The 20,724-nt window shown below is 46.2% G+C and overlaps 1 protein-coding gene across 2 annotated transcripts in view; it reads left to right on the top strand.

Moving 5' to 3' along the window:
• The first annotated feature begins 4,272 nt into the window (after nucleotides 1-4,272).
• smpd4 (sphingomyelin phosphodiesterase 4) overlaps nucleotides 4,273-20,724 on the top strand; it is a 94,343-nt gene continuing 77,891 nt past the window's right edge. The window contains exons 1-4 of one of the 2 annotated variants that reach the window (XM_063031699.1): nucleotides 4,273-4,352; nucleotides 10,429-10,515; nucleotides 13,793-13,935; nucleotides 18,139-18,214. In XM_063031699.1, coding sequence (XP_062887769.1) covers nucleotides 4,275-4,352; nucleotides 10,429-10,515; nucleotides 13,793-13,935; nucleotides 18,139-18,214 — 384 coding nt within the window. In that variant the 5' untranslated portion in view covers nucleotides 4,273-4,274. The remainder of the gene's footprint in view (nucleotides 4,353-10,428; nucleotides 10,516-13,792; nucleotides 13,936-18,138; nucleotides 18,215-20,724) is intronic. The other variant, XM_063031698.1, reaches the window with a different exon arrangement.

The raw sequence follows: 20,724 nt of genomic DNA, 5'->3' as shown, positions 1-20,724 counted from the left end.
AAAAGTGTCACACTGTTTATTGTTTTTCTTCTATATTTGCTCAAATTACAGCAGTAGGGATGCCAGGCAGGTTAGCTGAACGCTGCTCTTGCAGGATGTGAATAGGCAGGGAAACCCCCAGTGTCCCTGATGACTACATTTGCTAAAGGTGCATCCGGCTGCAACTTCTAACAACCCACATTAGGATTTGGAGCTGAAACTGGGATGAAATCTGGAACATTCAGGAGTCTGAGGGAGTGGTAGAGAGGACATATTTCATATAGATAGGACCTTGGTAGCTACACCAAAGGTGCAAGACACAGAAGACAGGGATTCTGTAGATGAGAACGAGATTGCCAGATGGTATATTGCCTCCCAGGAGCCAAGGTCCAGACATCTAGGATCGACTACTTAGCTTTCTTAAATGGGAGGGTGAGCAGCCAGAGGTAGTGGTCCATGTAGGTACCAATGACATGGGTAGGAAGAGACATGAGGTCCTACAAAGTGAGTTCAGCGAGTTTGGTGCTAAGTTAAAAGACAGGACGCCCAGAACTGTAACCCGTGCCACTTGCTAGTGAGGCCAGAAATATGAAGATTATACAGTTCAACACACCGCTAAGGAGTTGGTGTAGGAGGGAGGGAGTCAGATTATTGAATCATTGGGCTCTCTTTCAGGGAGGGTGACACATGAACAGGAGAGACAGATTGACCTGAACTAGAGGGGGTCTAACATCCTAGCAGGAAAGTGCTGTACGGTGGGGTTCAAACAAGAGTTACAGGGGAATAGAGTGCCAGGACAGATAGTGGAGAGATTGTGAAGGCAGATGTTGTTAAGACCTCAATCAGGAATTAAAAGGTTGAGTGTGATGAAACTAATGGAAAATAATAATAGTTGATGTTTTGTACTGAGCGGCTCCCTCAGGACTGAAGAAGGACCTCAGGCCGAATGCCGACTGTTAACTCTTTCCCATCGATGTTTCCTGGCCTACTGAGTTCCTCCAGCATGTTGTGTGTGCTGCTTTGGATTTCCAGCAGCTGCAGACTCTCTTGTGTTTACGGTGAAAATACTGTCTTCAGCTCAAATATTTCAATGCAAGAAGTATCGTAGGAAAGGCAGATGTGGTCAGGGATTGACCAACACATGGAATGATGATGATGTAGCCATTAGTGAGGCTTGGTTGCAGGAGGGGCAGGACTGGCAGCTCAGTATTCCGGGCTTCTGTTGTTTTAGAGACAACAGAGCGGGAGGGATTAAAGGGGGAGGTGTGGTGTTACAAGTCAAGGAAAATGTCACCGCAACACTCATCGACAGACTGGAGAATTGGTCTAGTGAGGCGTTATGGGGAGAACTGAGGAATAAGGAAGGTACCATTATGTTAATAGGGCTATATTACAGACCACCCAACAGTCTGCGGGGCTCAGAGGAATAAAGTTGTAGAGAGATTGCAAGGTATTGCAAGAAACATAAAGTTGTGCTAGTGGGTAATTTTAACTTTCCACATATTGACTGGGACTTCCGCACTGTGAAAGAACTAGATGGGATAGCGTTTGTCAAATGTGCTCAGCTAAGTTTCTTTAATCAGTATGTAGAGGTCTCAGTGAGACAGTGTGCAATGCTTGATCTCCTGTTAGGGAGTGAGACAGGGCACGTGACAGAAGTTTGTGTAGGGGCAGATAGAACAAAGAAATCTACAGCACATTACAGGCCCTTCAGCCCACAATAGGTTGAAAGAGTACAGAGAAAATTTACAAGGATGTTGCTGGGTCTGGAGGACCTGAGTTATAAGGAAAGATTGAATAGGTTAGAACTTTATTCTCTGGAATGTAGAAGATTAATGGGAAATTTGATAGAGGTATACAAAATTATGAGGAGGATATTATTAGATTATGAGGACACGCAGTCTTCTTTTATTGTCATTTAGTAATGCATGCATTAAGAAATGATACAATATTCCTCCGGTGTGATATCACAGAAACACAGGACAGACCAAGACTGAAAAGCTAACAAAACAACGTAATTATAACATATAGTTACAACAGTGCAACAAAAAATTGATGAAGAACAGGCCATGAGCACGGTAAAAATGTTCAAGGTCACTAGAAAGTCCCACACCTCACGCAGACGGGAGAAGGAAGAAAACTCTCCCTGCCATGCCCGACCACAATCCAACTCTGAGTCGTCCAAAAACTTCGAGCTCTGATCAGCCCTCCAACACCAAGTACCGAGCACCATCTCTATCCGAACGCTTTGACCCCAGCCTCAGTCACCAGCAGCAGGCAAAGCTGGGGATTTTGGGCATTCCCTCCGGAGATTCTCGATTGCACAGTAACAGCGGCAGCTGACCGGGCATTTCAGAAATTTCTCCAGATGTTCCTCTGTGCTTTCACGTCTGTCTCCATCAAATCAGAATTGTCCACAGTGCCTATTTAACAGATACGATATCATTTCACCGGAGTGCTGCGCGCGCTGCCATCTTCTCCTCCTGCCAGAACTAGTATAGATAGGGTAAATGCAAACAGGCCTTTTCCACTGAGGTTGAGTGGGACTACAACTAGAGGTCATGGGTTAAGGGTGAAAGGTGAAAAGTTTAAGGAGAACATGAGCAGAAGCTTCTTGACTCAGAGGGTCGTAAGAGCACGGAATGAATTGACAGTGCAAGAGGTGCATGCAAGCTTGATTTCAATGTTAAAGAGAAGTTTGGATAGATAAATGGATGGGATACGAATTGACAATAAACTGGACTGGTCAAAGAACACTGAGGCTGTCTACAAGAAGGGTCAGGGCCGTCTCTATTTCCTGAGGAGACTGAGGTCCTTTAACATCTGCCAGATGATGCTGAGGATGTTCTACGAGTCTGTGGTGGCCAGTGCAATCATATTTGCTGTGGTGTGCTGGGGCAGCAGGCTGAGGGTAGCAGACACCAACAGAATTAACAAACTCAATCGTAAGGCCAGTGATGTTGTGGGGATGGAACTGGACTCTCTGACGGTGGTGTCTGAAAAGAGGATGCTGTCTAAGTTGCATGCCATCTTGGACAATGTCTCCCACCCACTACATAATGTACTGGGTGGGCACAGGAGTACATTCAGCCAGAGACTCATTCCACCGAGATGCAACACAGAGCATCATAGGAAGTCATTCCTGCCTGTGGCCATCAAACTTTACAACTCCTCCCCTCCTCCTGCTCTCCCCCCTCCTCCTCCTCCCCCTCCCCCTCCCCCTCCCCCCTCCTCCTCCCCCCTCCTCCTCCCCCTCCTCCCTCCTCCTCCTCCTCCTCCCCTACCCTCCACCCCCTCCCCCTCCCTCCTCCTCCTCCTCCTCCCCCTCCTCCTCCCCCTCTCCCTCTCCCCCCTCCCTCTCCCCTCCCCCTCCCACTCCCCCCTCCCCCTCCCCCTCCTTCCTCCCCTCCCTCCTCCTCTCCCCCTCCCCCCTCCCTCTCCCCCACTCCCCTCCCCTCTCCCCCCTCCCCTCCCCTCCTTCCTCCCCCTCCTCTCCCCCTCCCCTCCCCCTCCTTCCTCCCCCTCCCCTCCCCCCTCCCCCCCCTCCCCTCCTCTCCCCCTCCCCCTCTCCCCTCCCCCTCTCCCTCTCCCCCTCCCCTCTCCCCAACTCCCCTCCCTCCTCTCCCCCCTCCCCCTCTCCCCCCTCCCCCCTCCTCCTCTCCCCCTCCCCCCTCCTCCTCTCCCCCCTCCCCCCTCCTCCTCTCCCCCTCCCCCCTCCTCCTCTCCCCCTCCCCCCTCCTCCTCTCCCCCCTCCCCCTCCCCCCTCCCCCTCCCCCCTCCCCCCTCCTCCTCTCCCCCTCCCCCCTCCTCCCTCCCCCTCCCCCTCCTCCTCTCCCCCTCCCCCTCCTCCTCTCCCCCCTCCCCTCCCCCTCCCTCCTCCACCTCTCCCCCCTCCCCTCCCCCTCCCCTCCCCTCCCCCTCCCCCTCCCCTCCCTCCTCCACCTCCCTCCTCCACCTCCCTCCTCCTCTCCCCCTCCACCTCCCTCCTCCTCTCCCCCTCCACCTCCCTCCTCCTCTCCCCCTCCACCTCTCCCCCTCACCTCCCTCCTCCTCTCCCCCTCCCCTCTCTTCCCCTCTCCCTCTCCCCCTCCCCTACCCTTCCCTCCCCTCCTTCCCCTACCCTACCCTACCCTACCGTTCCCTCCCCTACCCTCCCCTCTAAATCCCACTGTCGATCACCCACTGCAATCTTTAGCTCCGCCCCTTTCCGCCTCTTCTCCAATCAGCACGTCTGTTTTATTTGTCTTCTCCGTTTTTCCAATCACTGGTGTGTTCTCATTCTCGTAGAAGGTCGCATGTTGATGACGTCCGCGCGGCGGGAGAGCAGGTTGACCATGTCGGGCCTGTCGTTGCAGCCGCCCAGCTACCTGTTGGTGAGTGAGCGGGGCCGTTGGGGCTCGTCTCCGGGGCTGTGTGGCGGCCGCGGGCCGAGGCTGATCCGGGGCTGCGCGCTGCCGTGTTTGTCCTCTCCAGTGAAGGCTGTCAGGGATGGTTAACGTGAGCCGGCCAGGTTCGGCTTGAGTCCTTTCGGGACGGGCGGGGGATTGGCGGACTGGGCTCACCTCGCCTCGCCTCTCCGAGTGGTGTGCTCAGCTTGAAGTTTGCACGGGTTTGTGACCCTGAGGAGTGCGGGTCGTGAGCAAGTTTTGTTGCTCCTGGTGTTAATGACTTTACAGTTTGTTTTGTTTGAACATGCGGGTGGAATGGGGATTGAACGTTTGAAGCAGTGAAGATTCTGGATAAGTAGAAGGTGAATGAATGGCCGTCGGTGTAGATGGTAATGTGCAGTTGACGTTATACCCAGATTGGCTGTGATCTTTATTTGAGGAGTAGCTGCCTCTTGCCTTTGTCATATTTGTAGTTGTGCATAAGCAGCATTTCTCTATCACTGAGATTCCTGCCCATACGGTCTCCAGATCTAGACCCAAGTCCTGGACCCAGTGCTGTCTCGTCCTCCTGCACCCTTGTGTGCTTTTGGAGATGTGTATATCATTACCGGGAACTTGGTTGTTGTGCTGCTTGACTCCCTGACAGTCTGAAGTGATCTCTATGTTAGTGGTCCCCAACCATTGGGCTGCAAAGCATGTGCTACCGGGCCGCGAAGAAACGACTGGGTCAGCTGCACCTTCCCTGTCACGCACTGTTGAATTTGAACGCACGAATCATCCATCTCAACGCGGAAAGAAGATCAACTCAAGCTTGCAAATGACGGTGGGCTGGAAAGTATGTTTGACATAACATCTCTGCCGGCATTCTGGATCAAAGTCAAGGCTGAATATCCTGAATTAGCCATGAAAGCACTGAAAACACTGCTTCCATTTCCAACATATCTCTGCGAAACAGCGTTTTCTGCAGTGAATGCAACGCAAACAAAATTGCGGAATAGACTGGACATAAGGAACCCCCTTTGAGTATTGCTGTCTCCTGTCACCCCTCGATAGGACCATCTTGTTGCAGGGAAACAAGCCCAGGGCTCCCACTGATTCAGCCATATTGGTGTGTTGTAATGATTTTATATGTTCATACGAGGAAAATATGTGCTGTGTGTTTAATATCCAAATGTTACTTAAAATGTTATGATGCTATTGACTTATAAGTGACTTATAATTGACTTAACACTATATTCACGTGAGGAAAGTATGCACTGTGTGTTTAATATTAAATTCGTTAGATAAACCCTTTTAGAAACGAAATTCAGTGTACTCGCCACTTATAAGTGACTTATAGTTGACTTATCACCTATATTCCGGTCGTGATTAACAGCCCCCCCCCCCCCGCCCACGGTTGCCAACTGTCCCGTATTTGCCCGGACATCCTGTATATTGGGCTAAATTAGTTTGTCCCATATGGGACTGCCCTTGTCCCATATTTCCCCCGCTAAGGTAGAGCGTTCCCATGAAACCTTTCGTGCTGAAATGGCGTAAAGCGAAGAAGCAATTACCATTAATTTATATAGGGAAAAAGTTTTGAGCGTTCCCAGACCCAAAAAATAATCTACCAAATCATACCAAATAACACTTAAAACCTAAAATAACATTAACGTATAGTAAAAGCAGGAATGATATGATAAATACACAGCCTATATAAAGTAGAAATAATGTATGTACGGTGTAGTTTCACTGAACAGAATGGCCAAAACCAATTTGTAGGAAAAAAATTGGCACATACACGCATGTGCGCACAGGTGTCCACGTAAGGCTTCATGGTCATGGTAGTCTTTCTCGGGGTAAACAGTGAGTAAGTATGGGTGGAAGTCAGGAACAGGAAGGGAGCAGTTACTCTGTTGGGGGTATTCTATCGGCCCCCTGGTAGCAGCAGAGATACAGAGGAGCAGATTGGGAGGAAGATTTTGGAAAGGTGCAAGAATAACAGGGTTGTTATCATGGGTGACTTTAACTTCCCTAATATTGATTGGCGCCTGATTAGTTCCAAGGGTTTAGATGGGGCAGAGTTTGTTAAGTGTGTCCAGGATGGATTCCTGTCACAGTATGTGGACAGGCTGATTAGGGGGAATGCCATACTAGATCTTGTACTAGGTAATGAACCGGGTCAGGTCACAGATCTTTCAGTGGTGAGCATCTGGGGGATAGTGACCACCGCTCCCTGGCCTGTAGCATTATCATGGAAAAGGATAGATAGATTCAGAGAGGACCGGAAAATTTTTAATTGGGGAAGGGCAAATTATGAGGCTATAGGGCTAGAACTTGCGGGTGTGAATTGGGATGATGTTTTCGCAGGGAAATGTACTATGGACATGTGGTCGATGTTTAGAGATCTCTTACAGGATGTTAGGGATAAATTTGTCCCGGTGAGGAAGATAAAGGTTGGTAGGGTGAAGGAACCATGGGTGACAAGTGAGGTGGAAAATCTAGTCAGGTAGAAGAAGGCAGCATACATGAGGTTTAGGAAGCAAGGATCAGATGGGTCTATTGAGGAATATAGGGAAGCAAGAAAGGAGCTTAAGAAGGGGCTGAGAAGAGCAAGAGAGGGGCATGAGAAGGCCTTGGCAAGTAGGGTAAAGGGAAACCCCAAGGCATTCTTCAATTATGTGAAGAAAAAAAAAGATGACAGGAGTGAAGGTAGGACCGATTAGAGATAAAGGTGGGAAGATGTGCCTGGAGGCTGTGGAAGTGAGCGAGGTCCTCAATGAATACTTCTCTTCGGTATTCACCAATGAGAGGGAACTTGATGATGGTGAGGACAATATGAGTGAGGTTGATGTTCTGGAGCATGCTGATATTAAGGGAGAGGAGGTGTTGAAATTGTTAAAATACATTAGGACGGATAAGTCCCCGGGGCCTGACGGAATATTCTCCAGGCTGTGCCATGAGGCAAAGGAAGAGATTGCTGAGCCTCTCACTAAGATCTTTATGTCCTCATTGTCCACGGGAATGGTACCGGAGGATTGGAGGGATGAGAATGTTGTCCCCTTGTTCAAAAAAGGTAGTAGGGATAGTCCAGGTAATTATAGACCAGTGAGCCTTCCGTCTGTGGTGGGAAAGATGTTGGAAAAGATTCTTAGAGATGGGATCTATGGGTATTTAGAGAATCGTGGTCTGTTCAGGGACAGTCAGCATGGCTTTGTGAAGGGCAGATCGTGTCTAACAAGCCTGATAGAGTTCTTTGAGGAGGTGACCAGGCATATAGATGAGGGTAGTGCAGTGGATGTGATCTATATGGATTTTAGTAAGGCATTTGACAAAGTTCCACACAGTAGGCATGGGATCCAGGGAAGTTTGGCCAGGTGGATTCAGAATTGGCTTGCCTGCTGAAAGTAGAGGGTCGTGGTGGAGGGAGTACATTTGGATTGGAGGGTTGTGACTAGTGGTGTCCCACAAGGATCAGTTCTGGGACCTCGACTTTTCGTGATTTTTATTAACGATCTGGATGTGGGGCTAGAAGGGTGGGTTGGCAAGTTTGCAGATGACACAAAGGTTGGTGGTGTTGTAGATAGTGTAGAGGATTGTCAAAGATTGTAGAGAGACATTGATAGGATGCAGAAGTGGGCTGAGAAGTGGCAGATGGAGTTCAACCCAGAGAAGTGTGAGGTGGTACACTTTGGAAGGACAAACTCCAAGGCAGAGTACAAAGTAAATGGCAGAATACTTGGTAGTGTGGAGGAGCAGAGGGATCTGGGGGTACATGTCCACAGATCCCTGAAAGTTGCCTCACAGGTAGATAGGGTAGTTAAGAAAGCTTATGGGGTGTTAGCTTTCATAAGTCGAGGGATAGAGTTTAAGAGTCGCGAGGTAATGATGCAGCTCTATAAAACTCTGGTTAGGCCACACTTGGAGTACTGGGTCCAGTTCTGGTCACCTCACTACAGGAAGGATGTGGAAGCATTGGAAAGGGTACAGAGGAGACTTACCAGAATGCTGCCTGGTTTAGAGAGTATGCATTATGCTCAGAGATGAAGGGAGCTGGGGCTTTACTCCTTGGAGAGAAGGAGGATGAGAGGAGACATGATAGAGGTGTACAAGATAATAAGAGGAATAGATAGAGTGGATAGCCAGCGCCTCTTCCCCAGGACACCACTGCTCAACACAAGAGGACATGGCTTTAAGGTAGGGGGTGGGAAGTTCAAGGGGGATATTAGAGGAAGGTTTTTTACTCAGAGAGTGGTTGGTGTGTGGAATGCACTGCCTGAGTCAGTGGTGGAGGCAGATACACTAGTGAAGTTTAAGAGACTACTAGACAGGTATATGGAGGAATTTAAGGTGGGGGGTTATATGGGATGTAGGGTTTGAGGGTCGGCACAACATTGTGGGCCGAAGGGCCTGTAATGTGCTGTACAATTCTATGTTCTAACCCTATTGCACCCCCCCCCGCCCCCGTCGGTCAGCTGGCCAGCCCGCAAGAATATTGTCGATGTTAAACCGGTCCGCGGTGCAAAGAATGTTGGGGACCCCTGTTGTATGTAATCAGCTGCATGTGTGGAATGTAGGGTTTATGTGATGCCTTTGCATGATCATACGATGCCTCCAAACACTTAACACCCAGTTAAGAGTGATTACTGCCCTGCCCTCAGCAACTTCCGTTCAATTTATTTTGAACTTAGGTTACTTACCAAAAAAACTCAAATTTGAGACATCGATGCTCATACGTAAAGCCAAGTTGATCTTCTGAATCTCTTCCAGAGAAGTGTCTACACAGCTTGGATCATTTTCCTAACTCAAAAGGTTTTGTAAACCGGTGTGGTTGGTATTCTCAGTTGTGAGCTGCCTCACTGATCTCCCGCTTAAACAGATTCTGATGTACAGTGGATTGCAATTAATTGGGACACATCAGCGCCAATACATTTTAACCTAATTAAGTGGCTGTCCCAATTAGCTGAGGTTCTATGGAAATAGATTAAAGTGTATAAGAAAGATAAATTACTGTTTAACTGAGTAATAAGTTTCATACTTTTATTCAACTAGAGAACAAATTACAATATTATCAATACTACTACAGTACTATAAAAGTGTTTCTTACTTCTGAGTTCCTGCAGGATTTTGTGTGTGTTGCTTGAGTTTCTAATAGTTACCAGTAAGATATGGGAACAGAATTAGGCCGTTTTGCCCGTCGAGTCTGCTCTGCTATTTCCCTCTCAGCCTCAATCTCCCCGTATCCCTTCATACCCTGAATAATCAAGAAATCTGTAAAACTCTGCCTTAAATATACCCAATGATTTGGCCTCCACAGCTGCCTGTGGCAAAGAATTCCACAGGTTCACCACTCTCTGGCTAAAGAAATTCCTCCTCATGTGGACATCCCTCCATTCTGAGGCTGTGTCCTCCGGTCCTAGACTCTCCCACCATCCTCCCCACACCTTGCAACATTCAGTAGGTTTCAATCAGGTCCCTCCTCATCCTACTGAATTCTAATGTGTGGAGGCCCAGAGCCATCATGCGCACTCCTCACGATCCCAGAATTGTTTGTGTGCATCATTTTCATGAGCTGCCTTTGAACTCTTTCCAATGTCAGCACATTGTTTTTTAGATAAGGGCCCGAAACTGCTCTCAACTCTCCAGGTGAGGCCTCACCAGTGCTTTATAAAGTCTCAACATTACATCCTTCCTTTTAGATTCGAGTTCTCTCGAAATGAATGCTAACATCACATTTGCCCTCCTCAACCTGGAAATGGACCCTGCATCAGGACCTGCAAGTGTACGCTCCCGTGTTCTTTTCATTGACTGTAATTTGTTCCAGATTGGCGGCTGCCTCAATGAACCGACAACTCAGTCAGCCTTGGGCGTCCATCATGTTTAGATCTGCATCCCCTTCCTTTACTTGGGCGTGTGCCTTCTCTGAAGTGTTAGCTTTTGTTCTGTGATTCCTATTGAACTTTTTTGTGGGGTTCATCACTCTGAAGTCTCTTCCCTCAGCTTTACTGGTAATATTTAAGATTTGGATCCTTCTCCTGCAAGATGTTAATAAGTGAGGGAGTAAAAAATTCTGTTTTCACAGGCTCTTCTTAAAGCAGATGGTGTGAACAAGTCGATAGTTCAGAGATGCCTAGACTTATCCAAGGTGATAGAAGACTACTCTGCCAAGGTAGAGTGATTATATTTGTTCAGTCTGTCAGTCTACTTTCTCCATTTCCTTTTGTGCAGTTTTCAGCTGGCATATCTTCCATTGGAGCAGTGTACAAACACGCTGGAGAAACTCAGCGGGTCGGGAGGGAAATGGCCAGCTGACGTTCACAATGTCTGCTCTGAAAGATAGAGGGCGATAACAAGGTGGTGAGAGAGAGAGTGGGCAGATGATAGCTGTTGCCAGGGTGATGGATAAAGGGAGCTAGAGGTGTCAGAAGGTAAAGATGAAGGGATTGAAGGCAGATAAATCCCCAGGGCCAGATGGTCTGCATCCCAGAGTGCTTAAGGAAGTAGCCCAAGAAATAGTGGATGCATTAGTGATAATTTTTCAAAACTCGTTAGATTCTGGGCTAGTTCCTGAGGATTGGAGGGTGGCTAATGTAACCCCGCTTTTTAAAAAAGGAGGGAGAGAGAAACCGGGGAATTATAGACCGGTTAGCCTAACGTCGGTGGTGGGGAAACTGCTGGAGTCAGTTATCAAGGATGTGATAACAGCATATTTGGAAAGCGGTGAAATCATCGGACAAAGTCAGCATGGATTTGTGAAAGGAAAATCATGTCTGACGAATCTCATAGAATTTTTTGAGGATGTAACTAGTAGAGTGATGGGTAGAGGGAGCTAGAGGTGTCAGAAGGTAAAGAAGGTAGAGAGTGACATAGTTAATTCAGAAACAAAGGTTCTGAACTTAAAGAGGGGTAACTTTGAAGGTATGAGACGTGAATTAGCTAAGATAGACTGGCAAATGACACTTAAAGGATTGACGGTGGATATGCAATGGCAAGCATTTGAAGGTTGCATGGATGAACTACAACAATTGTTCATCCCAGTTTGGCAAAAGAATAAATCAAGGAAGGTAGTGCACCCGTGGCTGACAAGAGAAATTAGGGATAGTATCAATTCCAAAGAAGAAGCATACAAATTAGCCAGAGAAAGTGGCTCACCTGAGGACTGGGAGAAATTCAGAGTTCAGCAGAGGAGGACAAAGGGCTAAATTAGGAAGGGGGAAAAAGATTATGAGAGAACACTGGCAGGGAACATAAAAACGGACTGTAAAAGGTTTTATAGATATGTAAAAAGGAAAAGACTGGTGAAGACAAATGTAGGTCCCCTGCAGACAGAAACAGGTGAATTGATTATGGGGAGCAAGGACATGGCAGACCAATTGAATAATTACTTTGGTTCTGTCTTCACTAAGGAGGACATAAATAATCTTCCAGAAATAGTAGGGGACAGAGGGTCCAGTGAGATGGAGGAACTAAGCGAAATACATGTTAGTAGGGAAGTGGTGTTAGGTAAATTGAAGGGATTGAAGGCAGATAAATCCCCAGGGCCAGATGGTCTGCATCCTAGAGTGCTTAAGGAAGTAGCCCAAGAAATAGTGGATGCATTAGTGATGATTTTTCAAAACTCGTTAGATTCTGGGCTAGTTCCTGAGGATTGGAGGGTGGCTAATGTAACCCCACTTTTTAAAAAAGGAGGGAGAGAGAAACCGGGGAATTATAGACCGGTTAGCCTAATGTCGGTGGTGGGGAAACTGCTGGAGTCAGTTATCACGGACGTGATAACAGCACATTTGGAAAGCGGTGAAATCATCGGACAAAGTCAGCATGGATTTGTGAAAGGAAAGTCATGTCTGACGAATCTCATCGAATTTTTTGAGGATATAACTAGTAGAGTGGATAGGGGAGAACCAGTGGATGTGGTATATTTGGATTTTCAAAAGGCTTTTGACAAGGTCCCACACAGGAGATTAGTGTGCAAATTTAAAGCACACGGTATTGGGGGTAAGGTATTGGTGTGGGTGGAGAATTGGTTAGCAGACAGGAAGCAAAGAGTGGGAATAAACGGGACCTTTTCAGAATGGCAGGCGGTGACCGGTGGGGTACCGCAAGGCTCAGTGCTGGGACCCCAGTTGTTTACAATATATATTAATGACTTGGATGAGGGAATTAAATGCAGCATCTCCAAGTTTGCGGATGACACGAAGTTGGGCGGCAGTGTTAGCAGTGAGGCGGATGCTAAGAGGATGCAGGGTGACTTGGATAGGTTGGGTGAGTGGGCAAATTCATGGCAGATGCAATTTAATGTGGATAAATGTGAAGTTATCCACTTTGGTGGCAAAAATAGGAAAACAGATTATTATCTGAATGGTGGCCGATTAGGAAAAGGGGAGGTGCAACGAGACCTGGGTGTCATTATACACCAGTCATTGAAAGTGGGCATGCAGGTACAGCAGGCGGTGAAAAAGGCGAATGGTATGCTGGCATTTATAGCGAGAGGATTCGAGTACAGGAGCAGGGAGGTACTACTGCAGTTGTACAAGGCCTTGGTGAGACCACACCTGGAGTATTGTGTGCAGTTTTGGTCCCCTAATCTGAGGAAAGACATCTTTGCCATAGAGGGAGTACAAAGAAGGTTCACCAGATTGATTCCTTGGATGGCAGGACTTTCATATGAAGAAAGACTGGATGAACTGGGCTTGTACTCGTTGGAATTTAGAAGATTGAGGGGGGATCTGATTGAAACGTATAAGATCCTAAAGGGATTGGACAGGCTAGATGCAGGAAGATTGTTCCCGATGTTGGGGAAGTCCAGAACGAGGGGCCACCATTTGAGGATAGAGGGGAAGCCTTTTAGGACCGAGATTAGGAAAAACTTCTTCACACAGAGTGGTGAATCTGTGGAATTCTCTGCCACAGGAAACTGTTGAGGCCAGTTCATTGGCTATATTTAAGAGGGAGTTAGATATGGCCCTTGTGGCTACGGGGGTCAGGGGTTATGGAGGGAAGGCTGGGGCGGGGTTCTGAGTTGGATGATCAGCCATGATCATAATAAATGGCGGTGCAGGCTCGAAGGGCCGAATGGCCTACTCCTGCACCTATTTTCTGTGTTTCTATGTTGGAGTCTAGAAGAACATGAAGGATGCAATAAAGGGAGCGAGCTGGGGGTGGTGGGCGGGTGTTGGGACCCTCTGTACCCGGTGGGCGGGTGTTGGGACCCTCTGTACCCAGTGGGCGGGAGTTGGGACCCTCTGTACCCGGTGCAAGAGCTGGGGGGTATGGGGACAGCCTCCTGTTTCTTCACTCCCCTCTGCCTTTGTGCTGGCTATTGCCCCTCTCTAATTCTACTATCTGTTGTAGTGTTCTGATCAGTAGTTAACTGTGTGGAGAATGGCTTGATACACAATTGAAAAGGTGCAGAACTCATCAAGGCTTTTGTTTTGCATCTTTTCCAGGAGCTCCATTTAATTTTCCCGTGGCTAGTGGAGGCGATCTTTGGGAACCACGATGGGATGGCTGTGGGCTGGAATTTGTGCTACTTGCAGTGCCGAAATAATCCAAGTGATTATGCAGCCGTGGTAGAGTTCCTGGATCCCAGGTATGGTGGCTCTCTGAAATGGGAGCAAAGAGTAGGCACAAGCAGGTCACTGAAAGGGAAAAATACAAGGACATTCCTTTTGAACAGAGTGGAATTTCTTTAGTCAGAGGGTGCTGAATCAGGAATTCCTTGTCACTGTGGAGGCCAAGTCATTGATATATTTAAAGTGGAGGTTGATGGGTTCTTGATTAGGAAAGGCATAAAAGGTGATGGGGAGAATAGGGTTGAGAGGGGTAATAAGGCAAACATGATGGAATGGCAGAGCAATCTTGATGGGCCAAATAACCATATATAACCATATAACAATTACAGCACGGAAACAGGCCATCTCGGCTCTTCTAGTCCACGCCGAACTCTTATTCTCACCTAGTCCCACCGACCTGCACTCAGCCCATAACCCTCCATTCCTTTCCTGTCCATAGAGCTGTCCAATTTAACTTTAACTGACAACATCGAACCTGCCTCAACCACTTCTGCTGGAAGCTCGTTCCACACAGCTACCACTCTCTGAGTAAAGAAGTTCCCCCTTGTGTTACCCCTAAACTTTTGCCCTTTAACTCTCAACTCATGTCCTCTTGTTTGAATCTACCCCACTCTCAATGGAAAAAGCCTATCCACGTCAACTCTATTTATCCCCCTCATAATTTTTAAATACCTCTATCAAGTCCCCCCTCAACCTTCTACGTTCCAAAGAATAAAAACCCAACTTGTTCAACCTTTCTCTGTAACTTAGCTGATGAAACCCAGGTAACACTCTAGTAAACCTTCTCTGTACTCTCTCTATTTTGTTGACATCTTTCCTATAATTCGGTGACCAAAACTGTACACAATACTCCAAACTTGGCCTCACCAATGCTTTGTACAATTTCAACATTACGTCCCAACTCCTATACTCAATGCTCTGATTTATAAAGGCCAGCATACCAAAAGCTTTCTTCACCACCCTATCCACATGAGATTCCACCTTCAGGGAGCTATGCACCATTATTCCTAGATCCCTCTGTTCTACTGCATTCTTCATTGCCCTACCATTTACCATGTATGTCCTATTTTGATTTGTCCAACCAAAATGTAGCACCTCACATTTATCAGCATTAAACTCCATTTGCCATCTTTCAGCCCACTCTTCTAACTGGCCTAAATCTCTCCGCAAGCTTTGAAAACCTACTTCATTATCCACAACTCCACCTATCTTAGTATCATCTGCATACTTACTAATCCAATTTACCACCCCATCATCCAGATCATTAATGTAGATGACAAATAACATTGGACCCAGTACAGATCCCTGAGGCACACCACTAGTCATCGGCCTCCAATCTGACACACAGTTATCCACCACTACTCTCTGGAGTCTTCCATCCAGCCACTGCTGAATCCATTTTACTACTTCCATATTAATAACTAACGGTTGAACCTTCCTAACCAACCTTCTGTGTGGGACCTTGTCAAAGGCCTTACTGAAGTCCATATAGACAACATCCACTGCTTTACCCTCGTCAACTTTCCTAGTAACCTCTTCAAAAAATTCAATAAGATTTGTCAAATATGAACTTCCACGCACAGATCTATGTTGACTGTTCCTAATCAGACCCTGTCTATCCAGATAATTATATATACCATCTCTAAGAATACTTTCCATCAATTTACCCACCACTGACGTCAAACTCACAGGCCGATAATTGCTAGGTTTACTCTTAGAACCCTTTTTAAATAATGGAACAACATGAGCAATATGCCAATCCTCCGGCACCATCCCCGTTTCTAATGATATTTGAAATATTTCTGTCAGAGACCCTGCTATTTCCACGCTAACTTCCCTCAAGGTCCTAGGGAATATCTTGTCCAGACCCGGAGACTTATCCACTTTTATATTCCTTAAAAGCTCCAGTACTTCCTCTCCTTTAATCATCAGAGTTTCCATATCTTCCCTACCTGTTTCTCTTATCTTACCCAATTCAATACCCTTCTCCTTAGTGAATACCGAAGAAAAGAAATTGTTCAGAATCTCCCCCATCTCTTTTGGCTCCACACATAGCCGTCTACTCTGATTCTCTAAGGGACCAATTTTATCCCTCACTATCCTTTTGCTATTAATATAATGGTAGAAACCCTTGGGATTTATTTTCACCTTACTTGCCAAAGCAACCTCATATCTTTTTTTAGCTTTTCTAATTTCTTTTTTAAGATTCTTTTTATATTCTTTATATTCCTCAAGCACCTCATTTACTCCATGCTGTCTATATTTATTGTAGGTATCTTTCTTTTTCCGAACTAAGTTTCCAATATCCCTTGAAAACCATGGCTCTCTCAAACTTTTAATCTTTCCTTTCATCCTAACAGGAACATAAAGATTCTGTACCCTCAAAATTTCACCTTTAAATGACCTCCATTTCTCTATTACATTCTTCCCATAAAACAAATTGTCCCAATCCGCTCCTTCTAAATCCTTTCGTATCTCCTCAAAGTTAGCCTTTCTCCAATCAAAAATCTCAACCCTGGGCCCAGCCCTATCTTTCTCCATAATTCTATTGAAACTAATGGCATTGTGATCACTGGACCCGAAGTGCTCCCCAACACAAACTTCCGTCACCTGACCTATCTCATTCCCTATCAGGAGATCCAACACTGCCCCTTCTGTAGTTGGTACCTCTGTGTATTGCTGCAGAAAACTATCCTGCACACATTTTACAAACTCGAATCCATCCAGTCCTTTTACAGTATGGGCTTCCTGGTCTATGTGTGAAAAATTAAAATCTCCCACAATCACAACCTTGCGCTTACTAAAAATATCTGCTATCTCCTTACAAATTTGCTCCTCCATTTCTCGCTCCCCATTTGGTGGTCTATAATACACCTCCATAAGAGTTACTTGTGGGCACGTGGCCAAGTGGTTAAGGCAGTGGACTAGCTACCTGAAGGTCGTGAGTTTGAGCCCCAGCCAAGGTAACGTGTTCTGTCCTTGAGCAAGGCACTTAATCACACATTGCTCTGCGACGACACTGGTGCCAAGCTGTATGGGTCCTAATGCCCTTCCCTTGGACAATATTAGTGTCGTGGAGAGGGGAGACTTGCAGCATGGGTAACTGCTGGTCTTGCATACAACCTTGCCCAGGCCTGTGCCCTGGAGAGTGAAGACTTTCCAGGTGCAGATCCATGGTCTCGCAAGACTAACGGATGCCTTTACTTTAGAGTTACTACACCTTTCCCATTCCTCAATTCCACCCAAATAGCCTCCCTAGACAAGCCCTCTAATCTATCCTGCCAAAGCACCGCGGTAATATTTTCTCTGACAAGCAATGCAACACCTCCCCCTCTTGCCCCTCCGATTCTATCACACCTGAAGCAATTAAATCCAGGAATACTTAGTTGCCAATCACACCCCTCCTGTAACCATGTTTCACTAATAGCTACCACATCATATTTCCAGGTATCAATCCATGCTTTAACCTCCTCCACCTTTCTCATAATGCTTCTAGCATTAAAATAAATGCATTTAAGAAATTTTCCACCTCTTGCTCTCTGTTCATCACTAACGGTGCAAACAACTTTACTATTTTCTTTTTCTTCCTTCTTCCCTACATCTGTTCCTACACTCTGGTTCCCCTCCCCCCTCGAATCTAGTTTAAATCCACCGGAGCCTCTCTAGTTCCCTTCCAGTTCAGATGTAGACCGTCCCACCGGAACAGTTCCCACCTCCCCTGGAAAACTGCCCAATTATCTATAAATATGAAGCCCTCCCTTCTGCACCATGTCTTCAGCCACATGTTGATCTGCGCTATCTTATTATTTCTAAACCCGCCTGCACGTGGCACTGGTAGCAATCCTGAGATTGCTATCCTGGAGGTCCTGTCCTTTAACTTGACTCCTAACTCCCTAAACTCTCCCTTCAGGACCTCCTCACTCTTCCTACCCATGTCATTGGTCCCTACATGGACCACGACATCCGGCCGCTCACTCTCCCCCGCCCCCCCTCATTCAGCTTCTCTGTTTTACGGCCCAATCTGCTGAGTATTCCTAGCATCTCTGTTTTTTTCTTCACTTAAACTCTTGCGGGTGTCTTGAGATTGTGCTGGATGGTACATAAATCTAAAAACTATTTTACTCTCTGCTAACTCTGTCTTTACACATGAACATAATGTAGAGTCCTGTGTCCTTGCCATTATATGTTTCACTGTATGTAAATATCCTTGTGTTTGGCAGTGGTCCAATGATGAAGTTGGTTTACAAGCTGCATGCTGAAGATTACAAGTATGAATTCTCCGTTGTGTACCTTCCTGTAAGTATGGGGAAACAACACTAAACGATCAATTATTCTGTGTTGGTGATTAAATGGTGTGCTAGATTATGATGTTTGAAATGACCTTAACACGTTAGGAAACTTTTCTTTTTGAACAAAGATGTGCTACAATTGCTGACTCAGTTCTGAGGACCAGTGATTTCTGGGTTTGTGCTAAGCCAGCTGATCTTGGCTATACCAGCAATAAGGAAAATGTGTGCGTCTCCCAACTGTAGGCACTTGTTCCACTGTCCACTAGACTTTCCACAAAGACAGCCTTCCTGCTCGTGGCATTCTTTTAACCCTCTTACCACAGGGATGATGGCTATTCAGGTCAAATCACCTGAGTAGCTTATGGTGGCCTTGCCGGGCCAAATCCTTGACCCAAGAATTGATCTGTCAAAAAGGGAGAACTGGACAAAACTGCTTCCAACTGTAGGACTCAGCCGATGTGGTCGGACCCTTGTGATGCAATTGAATGTGTGCACACAGGTGACTTTTCACTATTTAGAATCTAGAATCTGTGCATTGGGAGTACACAGAAACCCGATGTAAATGACAGAGCACTTCATGTCATAAGTATCCCTCTTACTCTCGCTCTCCCCGCCCCCCCAACCCATCCAGCAACTCCTGGCTTCTGTGGTAACATCTGCAGACCCTCTTGGCTTTATTTACACCCCAAACCCACAGAATTGAAATCGGCAGAAGCCAATCCATCGTCTACCATCTAGAGAGATTTCCTAAGAAGCCAAACATAAACACAAAATACTCTGCAGATGCTGGGGTCAAAGCAACAGTCACAACACGCTGGAGGAACTCAGCAGGTCGGGCAGCGTCCGTGGAAACGAGCAGTCAATGTTTCGGGCCGAGTCTTGCCGAAGGGTCTGGACCTGAAACGTTGACTGTTCGTTTCCACGGACGCTGCCTGACCTGCTGAGTTCCTCCAGCGTGTTGTGCGTCTTCCTAAGAAGCCAGACTGTGCTATCACTTTTTCAGCTATTTTACAAGGCTCCCACATCACTTACCAAGCTTTTTCAAAAGTTTGTGAAGGATAGTGCATAGGAGCAATTGCCACTTTGGGTTGACCATCGACTGGCTGTACAAGATAAAACCTTTCTGTTAACGGTGATCTGTTCTGCAGTTTAGATCAGAGCCACATGCCTGTAGGTATGAACGTATTCTCAATCCAGGATTTTGTGATTCTGCTGTGACGGACCTTATTTTAAACTTTCCAGATCAGTAATATTAATTAGATTTTTGTTAGGCAAACCCTTCCAACCTTGGTACATTACTGAATAAAACGGGAGCCCAGATCACCCAAGTGATAGGACTGTGAGTTAACTCAAAACATGAGCTGGTTTGATCTTTAGTCTCGGCTGTTTTCTTTGTTGACCTTTGATCTGTTGTGGCTCATAAACCTGACTCTTGCATGAATATAATGACTCTGCATCTACAGTTCTCTGGGTAGGGAGTTCCAAAGGTTCACAATCTTCTGAGAAAAGAAATTCCTCATCTCAGTTTTAATTGGCTGACCCGTCATCCAAAGACTCTGACTCCTATTCTAGGATCCCCCACCACGAACAGCATCTTCCTGTTCACTTTTGAGTTTTCATCTTTCATTGAGATCACTTGATTTTCTGAGCTTTAAAGAGTGAACACCAATTTTGCTCAATCTTCCCTTGTAAGGTAACCCCTCAGCACTGATCAGTCTGGTGATTAAACAGAAAATACTTGGCAAGGCAGGCAGCATCCATGAAGGGAAAACGGGATTAATGTTTCATCCTGATGACCTTTCAGCATGGAGATAAATAATAGATGCTAGAGAACATGATGAGGGAGAGTGAGAGGGTTTGAAGAATACGAGAAGTGAAGACAGCTGAAAGATGATGGATAACAAAGGGTGCACAGGAATGATGTGTTATTATCATTCCCAATATACTGTTTTATTATTCTCTAGTTTTTGTTATACTTTGTGTCAGCTCTGTCATCACTTATTCCTGAAACAGACTTGACAACTGTTATTTCTACATGGAATTCTCACAGTTCTGAGCTCCCAATCTCTCCAAAATGACATTGACTATCAATTATAAAATGGACAAGTACTGAGCACTTCATCCAGAGCATAAACAGTGCAGGAGCATAAAATACATTTTCCAGCAGCTTGGCTTTCGACTTGCGTGGATGCTGTCTTGCAGCCTCCTGCAGTGGTCTCACAAGGGGCTTAGACTGTGTCCGAGCAAAAGCTTTTACTAAAGCTGTCGTGTTTCAACCTTCATCATATCCAGATATATCAAAGTTGAGTATTTTCATAGGCACAGGTGCAATGAAAAACTTTCCCACAGTAGCATCAAAGTTATATGGCTTCATATAGGTAGTATTCACAAGAAAACAGCATATTATTTTTACAAGCAGGAATATAATTAGAGCGGTCTATTTCAAAGTGGTCATAATGTTGCTAAACTAGAGTTGTACTGGGTTGGTTTAAGAACTGAATGTTTGGGAAGTTGCTG

Source organism: Mobula hypostoma, chromosome 23 (assembly GCF_963921235.1).
Source record: "Mobula hypostoma chromosome 23, sMobHyp1.1, whole genome shotgun sequence".
Classification (NCBI taxonomy): Eukaryota; Metazoa; Chordata; class Chondrichthyes; order Myliobatiformes; family Myliobatidae; genus Mobula; species Mobula hypostoma.
The sequence above is the reverse complement of the archived record's forward strand: the minus strand, read 5'-3'. Positions and strand labels throughout refer to the sequence as shown.